This window comes from Microtus pennsylvanicus, chromosome X, assembly GCF_037038515.1.
Source record: "Microtus pennsylvanicus isolate mMicPen1 chromosome X, mMicPen1.hap1, whole genome shotgun sequence".
NCBI lineage: Eukaryota > Metazoa > Chordata > Mammalia > Rodentia > Cricetidae > Microtus > Microtus pennsylvanicus.
Window position 1 is genome coordinate 143,939,761 of NC_134601.1, and position 14,162 is coordinate 143,953,922.

The 14,162-nt window shown below is 37.6% G+C and overlaps 1 protein-coding gene across 2 annotated transcripts in view; it reads left to right on the forward strand.

Annotated features, from left to right (window-relative positions):
* The window catches only part of Jade3 (jade family PHD finger 3), a 121,667-nt gene that overhangs the window by 53,294 nt on the left and 54,211 nt on the right, over positions 1–14,162 (forward strand). For both annotated transcript variants that reach the window (XM_075958422.1, XM_075958421.1), the window contains exon 5: positions 13,218–13,274. In XM_075958422.1, the coding sequence (XP_075814537.1) occupies positions 13,226–13,274 (49 nt within the window). In that variant the 5' untranslated portion in view covers positions 13,218–13,225. The remainder of the gene's footprint in view (positions 1–13,217; positions 13,275–14,162) is intronic.

Here is a 14,162-nt window from a genome sequence, read left to right on the forward strand (position 1 = left end):
AACTGTGCAGAGTTCTTGGCCTGTGGGTAATTTAGCATGTCTGCATGAGCATTAGCTGGCGCTTCAGTGCAGGTCAAACTGATTAGTGAGTCAGAATTCCTAAGTAACTTGGGCTTCTGTATTCATAATCCTCTTGTTCTAAACTGAAATATTTTGTTAACTTTAAGTTATCTTAGCTTTACTGATAAATAACTTAAAATGCCATATGATTTCTCTATTTTAAGTGTACAATGCCATAGGGGATGGCATATTTCCACATGTGTGAAATCATTAACATTATCCATATTTTGTTTTTGTTTTTATTGAGCTATATATTTTTTGTATCTGTTGAAGTTTACTTTGTTGCCTAGTATGTGGTCAATTTTTGAGAATGTTCCATGAGGTGCTGAGAAGAAGGTATATTCTTTTATGTTTGAATGGAATGTTTTATAGATGTCGGTTAAGTCCACTTGAGTTATAACATCTGTTAGTTCTCTTATTTCTCTGTTAATTTTCTGCCTGACAGACCTGTCCAATGTTAAGAGTGAGGTGTTTAAGTCTCCCACTATTAGTGTGTTGGATTTAATGTGTGATTTAAGTTTTAGAAGTGTTTCTTTTCCATATGAGGGTGCCCTTGTATTTTGGGCATAGATATTTAGTATTGGGATTTCCTCTTGATTTATTTTTCCTGTGACTAATATGAAATGTCCATCCTTGTCTTTTTTTTTTGATTGATTTTAGTTTAAAGTCTATTTTGTTAGATATTAGGATAGCTATACCAACTTGTTTCTTAGGTCCATTTGATTGGAAATTTTTTTCCCAACCCTTTACTCTGAGGCCATGTCTGTCTTTGAGGTTGCGGTATATTTCTTGTATGCAGCAGAAGGATGGATTCTGTTTTCATATCCAATCTGTTAGCCTGTGTCTTTTTTTTTTTTGGTTTTTTGAGACAGGGTTTCTCTGTAGCTTTGGAGCCTGTCCTGGAACTAGCTCTTGTAGACCAGGCTGGCCTCAAACTCACAGAGATCCGCCTGCCTCTGCCTCCCGAGTGCTGGGATTAAAGGTGTGCGCCACCACCGCCCGGCAGCCTGTGTCTTTTTTATAGGTGAGTTGAGTCCGTTTATATTAAGAGATATTAGTGATCAGTGATTGGTAGCTCCTATTATTTTGGTTTTATTTGTTTGTGATGTTATTGTGTGTGTTTTTCCCTTTGGGATTTGCCGCTGTGAGATCATCAGTTGTCTGTGTTTTTGTGGATGTAGCCAACTTCCTTTGGTTGGAGTTTTCCTTCTAGTACTTTGTATACGGCTGGATTTGTGGCTCGGTCTTGGTTAAATCTGGTTCTGTCATGGAATGTCTTGTCTATGGTGATTGAAAGTTTTGCTAGGATGTCAGTCTGGGCTGGCATCCGTGGTCTCTTAATGTCTGCATAATGTTTGACCACGACCTTCTGGCTTTTATTGTTTTCATTGAGAAGTCAGGTGTAATTCTTATAAGTCTGCCTTTATATGTTAGTTGGCCTTTTTCCTTTGCAGGTCTTTTTTTATTCTGTATGTTAAGTGTTTTGATTATTATGTGGCAAGGGGAGTTGGGTTTTTTTTATCCTGTCTATTTGGTATTCTGTAAGCTTCTTGTATCTTCATATGCATGTATTTCTTTAGGTTGGGAAAGTTCTCTTGTATTATTTTGTTGAATAAATTTTCTGTGTCTTTGAGCTGAAGTTTTTCTATACCTATCATTTTTAGGTTTGGTCTTTTCATGGTGTCCCATATTCTCTGGATATTTTATGTTAAGCTTTTTTTAGACTTAATGTTTTCTTTGACTGATGAGTCTATTTCCTGTATCATATCTTCAGCTCTTGAGATTCTCTCTTCCATCTCTTGTATTCTGCTGTTCATGCTTGCATTTGTGGTTCCTAATCGTTTTTTTTTCATAATTTCTGTTTCTATAATTCCCTCAGTTTGTGTTTTCTTTATTGTCTCTATTTCAGTTTTCAAGTCTTGAATGGTTTCTTTCATCTGTTTGATTGTTTTTTCTTGGTTTTCTTTGAGGGATTTGTTGATGTCTTCTAATTTTTTGTTTGTCTTTTCCTCCATTTCTTTGAGGGAATTTCTCTTTCCTCTTTAAGGGCCTTAAACATTCTCTGAAAGTTATTTTTAGGTCATTTTCTTCTGCTTCAACTTTATTTGGTAGTTCAAGTATTACTGTTGCAGGGCCACTAGTTTCTATTGGTGTTGTGTTGCTCTTTGTGGTGCTGAGTGTGCTCTTACCTTGTCTACCCACCTTTTCCTCTGATTGGTGTACTTGGCTGTATCTCTGGTGATCAAGTCTTCCTGGTGCCAGTAGATCCAAGGCTCAAATGGTTGCTTCTGGTGGTGCAGTCAGGGCCATGGTTTCAGTCACCCTTGAGGTGTTCCTGGACATCCCTCAGCACTCCCTGTGGTCCCTCTGCAATACTGGGGGTTGTTCTGGCCTGCTCCCACGTTGCTTGTTTGTTTGGGGCTGCTTCCCCTGAAGTTGCTGCCTTGGGTCTGCTCCAACAGAGGTCGCTGACGCAGGCATGCTCTGGTGGTGGAGGTCACTGGCTCCTGGTTGCAAGTCACTGATTCACATCCGGTTCTGCAGAGGTCTCTGGCTCAGCCTACTCCCTCAGTGGTGGCTCCTTTGTACCTGTTCCTTTGGAGGTTGTTGCTCAGGCCTGCTCTGGCGGAGGTCATCTTCATCATCCATATTATAATTTTTCTATCTCCCCACAGTTGAGCCTTTTATCATTTACAGTTAGTCCACATTCTTACCCCAGTCTACTTACATCATGTCTCTATAGATTTATCTATTTTGGGCAGTTCTTACAGATGAAACCATATGACTATTCTCTTCCCTTGTCTTGAGTGTTGTGATTATGGTAGCATACTATGATGAGAAGCCTGTTTTTCACTTTTTTTTTTACTACATATGTCAATATTTGTTCCTTTAAATTATGAGGTAGTCTATAGTATGAATTTGCCAAAGATATTTTTATTTATTTGTTGAAAAACATCTCAGTCATTTCCATTTTTTAAGCTATTATGAATAAAACTGCCATAAATACTTGTGTGAACGTAAGTTTTAATTTTTCTGGGATATTTGCCTAGGACTATAATTGCTGAATTTTCTAGTATTTAAATACTTAACTTTTCAAGAAATGACCAAATTATTTTCTAGAGTAGCTGTACTGTTTAAGTCCCACTAGCAAAATATGAATTGTACTTTTTCCACATCTTCTCTAGTGTTTGAAATTTTTACTATTTTTTTTAATTTCAGCCATTCTAATAAATGTATAAAGACCTCTTACTGTAGTTTTAACTTATATTTCCCTAATAGCTAATATAACATCTTTTTATATGCTTACTTGTCATTGGCCCTTTTGGCAAAGTATCTGTTCATCTCATAATTGAATCATTTAGTTCCCTACAATTGAGTTTGATGATTTCTTTAAATATTTTAAAAATATACCCACTGTCAGATACACATTCTGTAGTAAATATTTAAATGTTATATACATACAAGTGTGTTTTGACTATTCTATTTTGTAGCTTGGTTTACTTCTGTATTTTGTTTCTCCTTTTTGTTTGTTTTTGAGACGTGGTTTCACTAGGCTGCTCAGAGCAAAAGCTTTTATTTTGTGCTCAAAGACAAATTTTTCTTTGGTAAATTATACTATGAAATTCTAAGAATTCTTAATCTGTGCATTCTGTGCTTAGTCCTATATCTCTGATTTTTTTTCTCCTATGGTTTTCTTTCTTAAAAAATATTTATTTATTATGTATACAATATTCTATCTGGCATATATGCCTGCAGGCCAGAAGAGGACACCAGATCTCATTACAGACGGTTGTGAGCCACCATGTGGTTGCTGGGAATTGAACTCAGGACCTCTGGAAGAGCAGCCAGCACTCTTAACCACTGAGCCATCTCTCCAGCCCCTCCTATGGTTTTCTTTTAAAAATTTATTTACAAATGTTAATTGGACAAAGTCGTGAGTTTTATTACATTTTCATTTGAGTATGTCATATACTTTGGCCATATTCACCCCCACTGCCCTCTTCTGTCCTCAGTTCTCTTTTCTGTTAGTCTTCTTTCTCTTCCGAACTAGAACCTCTTTTTCTTTCATGTCATACACATATGTATGTTCATGTATGTGTACACACACACAGTATTTATTTCTCTTTCTGATCTCCAGTTCTGTCCATTATCCTGCAAATGATGTAATTTCATTATTTATGGTTAAATAAAACTCCATTTGGTATTCATTTATCCATTAGTGGGTAACTAGACTGATTCTGCATTTTGACTATTAAGAATAGTACCATAATAAACAGATGTGTAGGTGTATCTGTGTGGTGTGCTGATTTAGATTTCTTTGTGTATATTCCCAGGGCTGATATAAGTGAATCATACAGTAGTTCTGATTTTAGTTTTTGAGGAACCTCCATACTGATTTCCATAGTCGCTGCACTAATGTACAATAGTGTATAGGAAAAGATTTCTTTGTTCCCCAACTCCCCATATTTTCACCAGCATTTGTCATTTCTTGATGATAACTGTTCTGACTAGAGTGAGATAAAAACCTCAGTGATGTGGATGGGTGGGTGGGTGGGTGTGTTGGTTGGTTTTTTTTTTAAGACAGGATTTATATAGGCCAGACTAGCCTCCGAACTTGCTTTTAGCTGAGGCTAGCCTTAAATTCCTCTTTGCCTGCCTCTACCTCCCAAGTACTGATACGACATATGTACCACCACTTTTCAGTTTCAATATAGTATTAATTTGCATTTTCCTCATGGTTGCGAATGTTCAGCGTTTTTCACATATTTATTGGTCATTTATACTACTTTTAAGAAGTATATGTTTATTTGCCATTTACTGATTGAATTTTTTAGAGGGGTTGGTGGTTTATTGTTACTATTTTTTAGTTCTGTACATATATATACTAGGTCATGTATTTCATCGTTTTGAGTTTTGTTTTTGTTTCTTGAGACAGGGTTTCTCTGTGGCTTTGGAGCCTGTCCTGGAACTAGCTCTGTAGACCAGGCTGGCCTTGAACTCACAGAGATCCACCTGCCTCTGCCTTTCAAGTGCTGGGATGAAAGGCGTGCGCCACTACCGACTGCCTGGCGATCATGTATTTCTTAAACTGTAGGTCATGACCCCATTTGGGGGAATCTCATGACTAAATGTGAGAATCATGAAAATTTGGACTTATTAAGTTTCTGAAGAAGCAATACTAAATTTGATTCAAAATCAAATGCATAATGAATCAGATTTTTCTGGCAGTACACTCCAGTCTTACATCACATGATTTCACAGCTGCCTTGGTTCTGGATACATGACATGTGCACTTTGCATAGCTTCTGCTATCATACCATGCAATGCCAGTTAACTCTGCCTGGAGCTTGGTTCAAACATTATTCATTGCAGTGCTGTTATTAAACAAAGTTTTCTGTTCTTAAACATTTTAGTAAGCAAAGCCCTTTCACTCTTATTTTTCCTATCATTTGTTGGGATGCAAGTATCAAATTAGTATATATTTGGATAGTATTGTGTTAGAATAAGTGAAGTTGTTTGATGGGACTGGAGATACGGCTCAGCAGTTAAGAACACTTTTTCACAGGACCTAGGCTCAGTTCACATTACCCACATGGCAGTTCATAACTGCTTATAACTCCTGTTCCAGGAGGTTGATACCTTTTCTTGTAGACTGAGACTGCTTGTTTGTTTCCAGGCCACCCATACCCAAAATAATCACACAGAAACTATATTAATTAAAACACTGCTTGGCCTATTAGCTTAGGCTTCTTATTAACTAATTGTTACATCTTTAATTAACCGATTTCTATTATTTTGTATTTTACCACAAGACTTGTGATTTACTGGCAAGGTTCCTGCGTGTCTATCACCTTCGGCAGCTACATGGTGTCTCCCTGACTCCACCTACTCTCTATGTATATCAGATTTTCCACCTGGCTATATTTTGCCCTGCTATTGGCCCAAAGAAACTTCTTTATTAACCAATGGTAATAAAACATTCACAACACACAGAGAGGAATCCCATATAATTTTCTGGCCTCCACAGTCTCTTGCATGCATGTGATACACATAAACTCATTCAGACACAGACACATAAAAAATGGGTAAATCTTTTTTAATGGGTATTTGAAGCCAGATGTGGTACCACACTCCTTTCTTTAACCCCAGCACTCCAAGTGGATATTTGTTAGTTCTAGGTCAGCCTAGTCTACCTACATAGAAAGTTCTAGGCCAAACTAGAGTTATGTAATGGACCCTGTCTTTAAAAAGTTGCTATTTGATTTAATTTGGCTTTAATTTTACGTAAAAATATTAAATGAATTTTGGCTTGATATGAGGACAGAATTCTCAACAGTTTCTAAAATGGTTCTAAACATACTTCAGCCATTTTTCTACTATGTCTTTGTGTGAAGTAATACTCTCAGCACTGACAGTTAGAAAATCAAAATATCAATCAAGGGGAAAAGAGAGGTGGCTCAGCAGTGTTAAGAGTACTAGGAGCCTGGTGGCGGTGGTGGCGCACGCCTTTAATCACAGCATTTGGGAGGCAGAGGCAGGTGAATCTCTGTGAGTTTGGGGCCAGCCTGTTCCACAAGAACAAATTCCAGGACAGCCAAGGCTTCTGGCCTTCTTTGTGTCCCCCCCCCTCTCTTGCATGCATGTGATACACATAAACTCTCTCTCTCCCTCCCTCCCTCCCTCCTCTCTCCTCTCCCTCTCTCTGTCTTGCACACACACAAATGTATTTTAGAATAATTAGATTTGAAAATGTTGAAGATTCTCCATATCTGATTTATCAAATTGTCAGCTGAGATTCCATTTTTCATGTAAAACTTAAACATACCCAACTCATTAGTATGAAATTTTAATTTAATCTTTAATAAACAGTAAAATTAATACATGTATACCAAAGATTTGGCTTTAAAGTAAGTTTCCTTATAGTTTATTATCAGCAAATGTTTGTGTTGTCTACCTGAGGTTATATACAAGTTTCTCAGGAAAAGGGATTTTCAAAGGAAAAAAAGAATAAAAAACCCTGTTCTAACTATCCCCTGTTAGTTATATAGCTAGAGAACATTATCACCCATTTTGTAGACTATCTCTTCACCTTGTTTCTTTTGCTTTTTAATTCTATACAATCTCATTGACCTCTTAGGCTTTTTCTAAATATTTGACAGATTTTACCCTTAGTGTAAAGTACCGTCTTGAATTAAATTGTGTATGACAAGTTGGACTTTGGCTGAAGTTCTCACTCTAGTACTGTTCCAATGTTATTTGTATACTTTTATCAAAATATATTGAGCATATTTGTGTGGAAGTCTTTTAAAAATAGAATAAAATGTATCAGTTTGAGAATAGGAATATGTCAGGTTACATAGTAAAGGAAAATTAGGTTGCTAAGCAATGGTTTTAAAGTAGGGACATTAGCTTAGATTATTTGTTTGAGTTGAATGTAATTGCAGTGATGTTTGAAAATGAAAAAGTAGAAAAGAGTTGTAGATCTGATTATAGAAGTTATTGTTTGAGAGATGTAGCACTTTGATTTAAAGATAGTCAGGGTCCATGGAGTGAATATGAGTCCTTCAGAAACTGTGCTTGGCAAGGAAATAATTTCTCGAAAGAGCTTCTAGGAAGAGAAGCAGCCCTGATGGCAAATGCTTTTATTTTAGCCTAGTGAAGCTAGACTACATTTCTGACACACTGAAACATAAAAATAAATGTGTTTAGTTTTAGGCCACCAACTTTATGGTAATTTGTTACTGTAACATTAGAAAACTAACCAATAGATATTTTAGGAAAGCTCCCATTGTTAAATGGCTAGGAATTTATTTCTCTTTTTAATTTTTGCTTATTCTTTTAAGACAGTGTCTTGCCATGTTGCTCAGGCTGGCCCTGGACTTGGAATTTTCCTCACTCAATTTCTCAAGTAGTTGGGATGACGGGATGACAGGCATATACTATCAAAACTGACAAATAATTAGGATTATAAATGTATGGCCACAATGTACATGCATACATATATACATTGACACATAAGACAGAGAATGTGTGTAATATCCTTCTGCAATTACACAAATGAAGTCGATCCTACAAGCAAATTTGTGCATTCAATATAAAATAGTTAGAAAATATATTACTTTTATTTCTACTTGAATTTCTACATTATTTTAAATTAAATGGTTTTATTTTATTTCATTTAGTTAAGATATGGTCTCACTGTGCATCTTTGATTGATCTGGTACTCACTGTGTAGACCAGGGTGACCTCAAACTTACAGAGATCCTACTGCTTCTGCCTCCTGAATGTTAGGGACTAAGGTGAGAAAAAAGATGCCCTCACCTCATTGGTGATGGATGGATGCCACCCCTTCCTACTGGTAGCAAGACAGAGGACTAGTCCCAGGATCGCGGATCATGAGAGTGAACTGTATGACACACTGAGCCATACTACAGCTTCCACAACGAGATTCTATTCTCTTTTTTTATTGTTTTGTTTTTGCTTGTTTAGTTTTGCTTTGTTTCTGTCTTTGTATGCTTTGGTTTTTGGGTTTTCTTTTGATTTTGTTTTGGGGGGGGAGTTACATGAACAGAGTACAGAAGGGGGAGGGGGGAGAAATCGGCAAAGAATCAATAAAAGTTTGAAAAAAGGGTATACAAGGCCATGCCTGATCTTGATGCAGATTTTTTTGGTTTCTGTAACAGCATTATTATGATAAAACGTATACCATATAGTTCACCCGATTAAGTATACAATTCAGTGATTTTAATATCTTTACAGATATGTGCAGCCATCACCACAGAGCACCTTAAATTTGCTAGCCCCATTGATTTTTGGCTTTTCTTTCTGATGAAAAGTCATTAAATTGATCTTATTGGGGGTTGTGCATAAAGAGTGGGTTTTTTCTTACTTCTTTCATGATTTTCTTATTTTTTTTAGCTTTTATTAGTTTTGATATAATGTTTGTATTTGTGGCTCTCTTTTTATTTATCCTACTTGGAATTTGATTTTCTGCATATGAAAATGAATATTTTCCAGTAATTTAGGAAGTTTGTGGCAGGGAGGGTATTCTCCTTTTCCTGTGTTCTTGCTAGTATTCCCATTACATGTTTCTTTCTTGGATAGTTTCTGTTGCTTACCCTTTTTGCTGTTTTTGGTTATTCTTTCTTGTTTCTTTGAATGTCTTACCAGTTTTGTTGGAAACTGAATGTTTTCAGTAATAGTGATTACACACACACACACAGCTTTGTTATTTGCTTGCTTGTTTTCTTTCTTCCTTCTTTCCTTCCTTCCTTTCTTTCTTTTTTTCTTTCGTGAGTAGCTGAATTATTTTATTGAAGTTCATTTACTAATCCTCAACCCTTAACTTGAAGTATAAAGCTTCTAATGTAGCCTCAGAAGTATAGTCTTGGTTTATGCCCATAGTCACCCTAGGGAGATGGTGTTTTTGAGAAGTGTTCCTTTGTCTCTTCCCTTCCCTAACCACACTCCATTTTCTTTTATTTTTATGATTGTTGTTTGAAACAGGGTCTCACTAAGTAGCTTTGACTGGCCTAGGACTTACTATGTAGACCTGGCTGGCCTCGAAGTCCTAGAGAGCAACCTGCCTCAGTTTCTGGAATTCAGGGATTAAAGGTGTGTGTCACCCAGCCCCACATTTCACTTTTAAACTCCACTCATTGATAGCTATTTTTTTTGCTGCTTTTTAAAACAATGGTTATTTATTTTTATTTTAGATGTATTGGTTTGCCTGTATATATGTATATACATCATGTGCATGCCTGATGCCCAGAGAGACCAGAAGAAGGCATCACAACCCCTTTAAGTGGAGTTACATATGTTTGTGAGCTGTCATATGGATGCTGGTAACTGAAACCAGGTTCTCTACAAGAGCAGGAAATGCTCTTAGCCACCAATCCGTCTCTGGAGCCCCCGTTTTGCTATTTTCAATACATCTTGCTTGGGGTATAAATTGCTACACAGACCAGTAAGATCAAATTAGCACTCCTTTGAAGATATAGTTCCTGATAATTGGTGTTTGAGATTTCTTCTGGAGTGGAATAAGTATACCTTGGTAGTAGAGTACTTGCAGAGCATATACAGGGCCGTTGATGTAATCCCAACACTGTAGAGAGAGGTTTCTTCTGATTCCCAAGAGACTCTTCCTTCCCCTCTTTTCTTTTTGTTTGCTTTGGTGTATTTGACAACCTATCCTTGAACTTGCCATAACTCGTTTGAAAATTAAGTCATATCCACTGGGTGAAGAATTAGAGCCCTCTATTCTGACTTCCCTTTTTCCCTTATTGGGGAATAATCCCAGCAATGTCCTTCTGAATGGTAGCTCCATGTCTCTTGAGCTTGCCTTCCTATAGAATCTCAACCCTTCAAGCTGGGACCAAGACAATCAAGGACTCAGTATTTTTAGTGGCACCACACCCAAGGCATTGTCTCCATCCCATGATTGAGGACTAGGTAGAAAAAAAGGAGTCTAAGAAGGTGAACCCAAAGAAAAACATATAGGCATCCTCCTGAATATTAACCTTCATCAGGCGATGAAAGGAGACAGAGACAGAGACCCACATTGGAACACCGGACTGAAATCTCAAGGTCCAAATCAGGAGCAGAAGGAGAGAGAGCACGAGCAAGGAACTCAGGACCACGAGGGGTGCACCCACACACTGAGACAGTGAGGATGTTCTATCAAGAACTCACCAAGGCCAGCTGGCCCGGGTCTGAAAAAGCATGGGATAAATCCGGACTAGCTGAACATAGCGGACAATGAGGACTACTGAGAACTGAAGAACAATGGCAATGGGTTTTTGATCCTACTGGCTTTGTGGGAGCCTAGGCTGTTTGGATGCTCACCTTACTAGACCTGGATGGAGGTGGGTGGTCCTTGGACTTCCCACAGGGCAGGGAACCCTGATAGCTCTTTGGGCTGACGAGGGAGGGGGACTTGATTGGGGGAGGGGGAGGGAAATGGGAGGCGGTGGCGGGGAAGAGACAGAAATCTTTAATAAAAAAGGAGTCTGCCCCACACAACCTTTTAGTAACTGGTGACAGAATAAACAGTATTGATGGTACTGATCTCCCAGGAAGAAAGACTTCCAACTGGCATTTAGGGAAGAGGAAACTCTATGTTCTTAGCTGCACCAGTCTGGCATGAGGTCTATGCTAAAGAGACAGGGAATGAATTGAGGTCAAATGCCATAGATTAACATTTATTTACTTTGAGTTTTAATAGATTATCTTGAACAGATAGATGTTCCTTCCTTTGCTATATGCCCTTAAGACCATTTCTAGAGGTTTCTGATGTTTAGCTATTATGGTTTTAATTGAAATAACTTTACCAGTTTTATTAAGAAATGAGTCCCCAGAACTGCATATACAATTATGCCAGAAGTAGAACTGGACAAGCCTTTTAACGTAAAGTCTTGTGTCTCTTGTTGCCCATGGTTACACAGTAGTGGCCATGGACTTGAACTTCTACCACCTTGGTAGATTGTGAGTGGCTTGAAGTCAGTATCTTTGTAGTGTGTACTATCATTTTTTTTTCTGTGACTGTCATTCCTTAACTGACAAAAGTCAATTCTACTTTGTGTTTTTAATATTTCATGATTTTAAGTGTTTGGTTTTTTATTCATGATCTGTGATTGTTTTAATTAACTTCTTGCTGTTGACAACTTACAAACTATCTCCTTTTTCTTAATATTTCCATTTAATAAAGTGGCAAAGAATGCTACCAATCACATATATAGTAGTTCCAGTTTTGTGTGTTTCTGAATGGGTGTTTAAGGCAATTCTGAATTACATCTTAGTTTTAGATATAAAGAATTTAAAAGTAAGGGCCTAAGTTGCTGATTTCTTTTTGTCCAGCCCTATCTTGAGAAAGCAGTAACAGTATTTATGCCAATTGAAATTGTTGTTTTTAGAAACATCATATCCACTTTACTGTGAGTCAATTTTATTTAAATCACGATGGTCCAATAAAAACATTGTTAGATGTTCATGATCTAAATTCTGTTGTATGAATTAAATTACGGTACACATTAAAACCCACAAGACGTTTGTTTTGTAATATATGGTGTTACTCATTAATAGCCTTTTTAGGATAAGCTATTATCTCCCTTCTTAATCCCAGCAAAGATCACTTTTGTTTCAGGTATGTACTTTTTGGGATTCTCCAAATACTCCATTAGTGTATTTTTTCCCTGGGTGATACCTTTGTTCTTGTTGGCATCTGTGGAAGAGAATCCAGCAGACCTGTCTTCTTCTCATACTTTTGAACAAAAATCTTTTTGGCTTCCTCAGCATCACCCATTCTTAATTTGTTCCTTGCTATTCAACACCACTAACACTATGACCTGAAGACAGATGTTACACTTTCTCATTTTAAGTGTTTGTGTCTTCCTTAACTCTAGTGTAAGTATGTTTTCAGAAAGGTGATAGACTCAATCTGTTATTAACAACACTCAGGGAAGATGTAGTCCAAAGCTTCACAATATTGGAACTTTTTATAAGAAAGCTTACTATGTACATAGAAATATTTTAGAATAGGTTTCTTTTTTTCCCTTTGATTTTTTTTTCAACACACCAATTTTTTTCAAGACATGGTTTTTCTTTGTAGCTTTGGAGCCTGTCCTGGCACATGTTCTGTAGACCAGGTTGGCCTCGAACTCAGAGAGGCCACCTGCCTCTGCCTCCCAAGTGCTGGAATTAAAGGCACAAGCCACCACTGCCTGGCGTAGATTAGGCTTCTTGTTTGGAAAATAGGAACAAGGAAAAAGGAAAGGAGGCAGGAAGAAAGACTGTGTGGTCATTCTCTTAAAAAATGAGGTGTGTTTCCTTTCAGCCATTTTCTTATGCCTTTCAACCTAGGCCTTTGAAAGTTACGCCTTCATGACTGCTTTTTCTTTTCATGTTCTTATTGGGGTCTCTAACTGAAGATAACTCAGCTGACACCCCTAATTTGATTCTGGCCAGCAGTGTAGCACTCAGCATCTGGTCTCACTCAGCCTTTGGAATTCTTTGAATTAATTTGTTGGGATAGTCTCACTATTATAATTTAGGCTGGCTTTGAATTCATAGCAGTTCTTTAATGTCAGCTTCTCAGTGTGGGCTGCCATCTAGTACAAGTATATATTGATCATTTCACTCGGTGTTGTTCTCTTTCCTAGGATGCACCATGATGAAACGACAGAGACCTTTCAGCAGCAGTGAGAGTTCAGATGAGTGTGAGTAGAACTAGCTAGTAACCTGTGTATCTTTGCCAACTGAGGGTATCTTCTTTGACTTGAGAATAAACTGTTGTGTGCTTCCTTCAACAATTTAAATCTTTCTGAAAAGGAAAGATCAAGATCCATTTTTTATTTATTTAATTTCATTAGAAATGTATAAATTAAATAGAAAAAAATTAAAAAAATAAATTAAATAGAATTGGTTTATATGTAATATAACACCTTTTTACATTAACTATATATATAACAAAATTAAATATAACAAAAGCTAAATCAACCAATGCTTTAATAGAACTTCTCCTGAAAGGAAGAAAAAAGTATTGGGAATATAAACTATAGATCCTGATTTTTTTTTCTTTTCTTTTTTTTTTTATTGATAAATGGAGAATAATAAAGAAAAAAAAAACAAATTTCCACCTCCTCCCAGCCTCCCATTTCCCTCCCCCTCCTCCCACTCTTCTCCCCCTCCACCCACTCCTCTCCCCCTGTCCCCCCACTCCTCTCCCCCTCCCTCTCCAGTCCAAAGAGCAGTCAGGGTTCCCTGCCCTGTGGTAAGTCCTAGGTCCTCCCCCCTCCGTCCATATCTAGGAAGGTGAACATCCAAACTGGCTAGGCTCCCACCAAGCCAGCACATTAGTAGGATCAAAACCGCGTGCCATTGTCCTTGGCGTCTCATCAGCCCTCATTGTTCGTCATGATCAGAGAGTCCAGTTTTATCCCATGCTTTTTCAGTCACAGTCCAGCTGGTCTTGGTGGGCTCCCAATAGATCAGCCCCACTGTCTCAGTGAGTGGGTGCACCCCTCGTGGTCCCGACTTCTTTGCTCATGTTCTCTCTCCTTCTGCTCCTCCTTGGGACCTTGGGAGCTCTATCCAGTGTTCCAGTG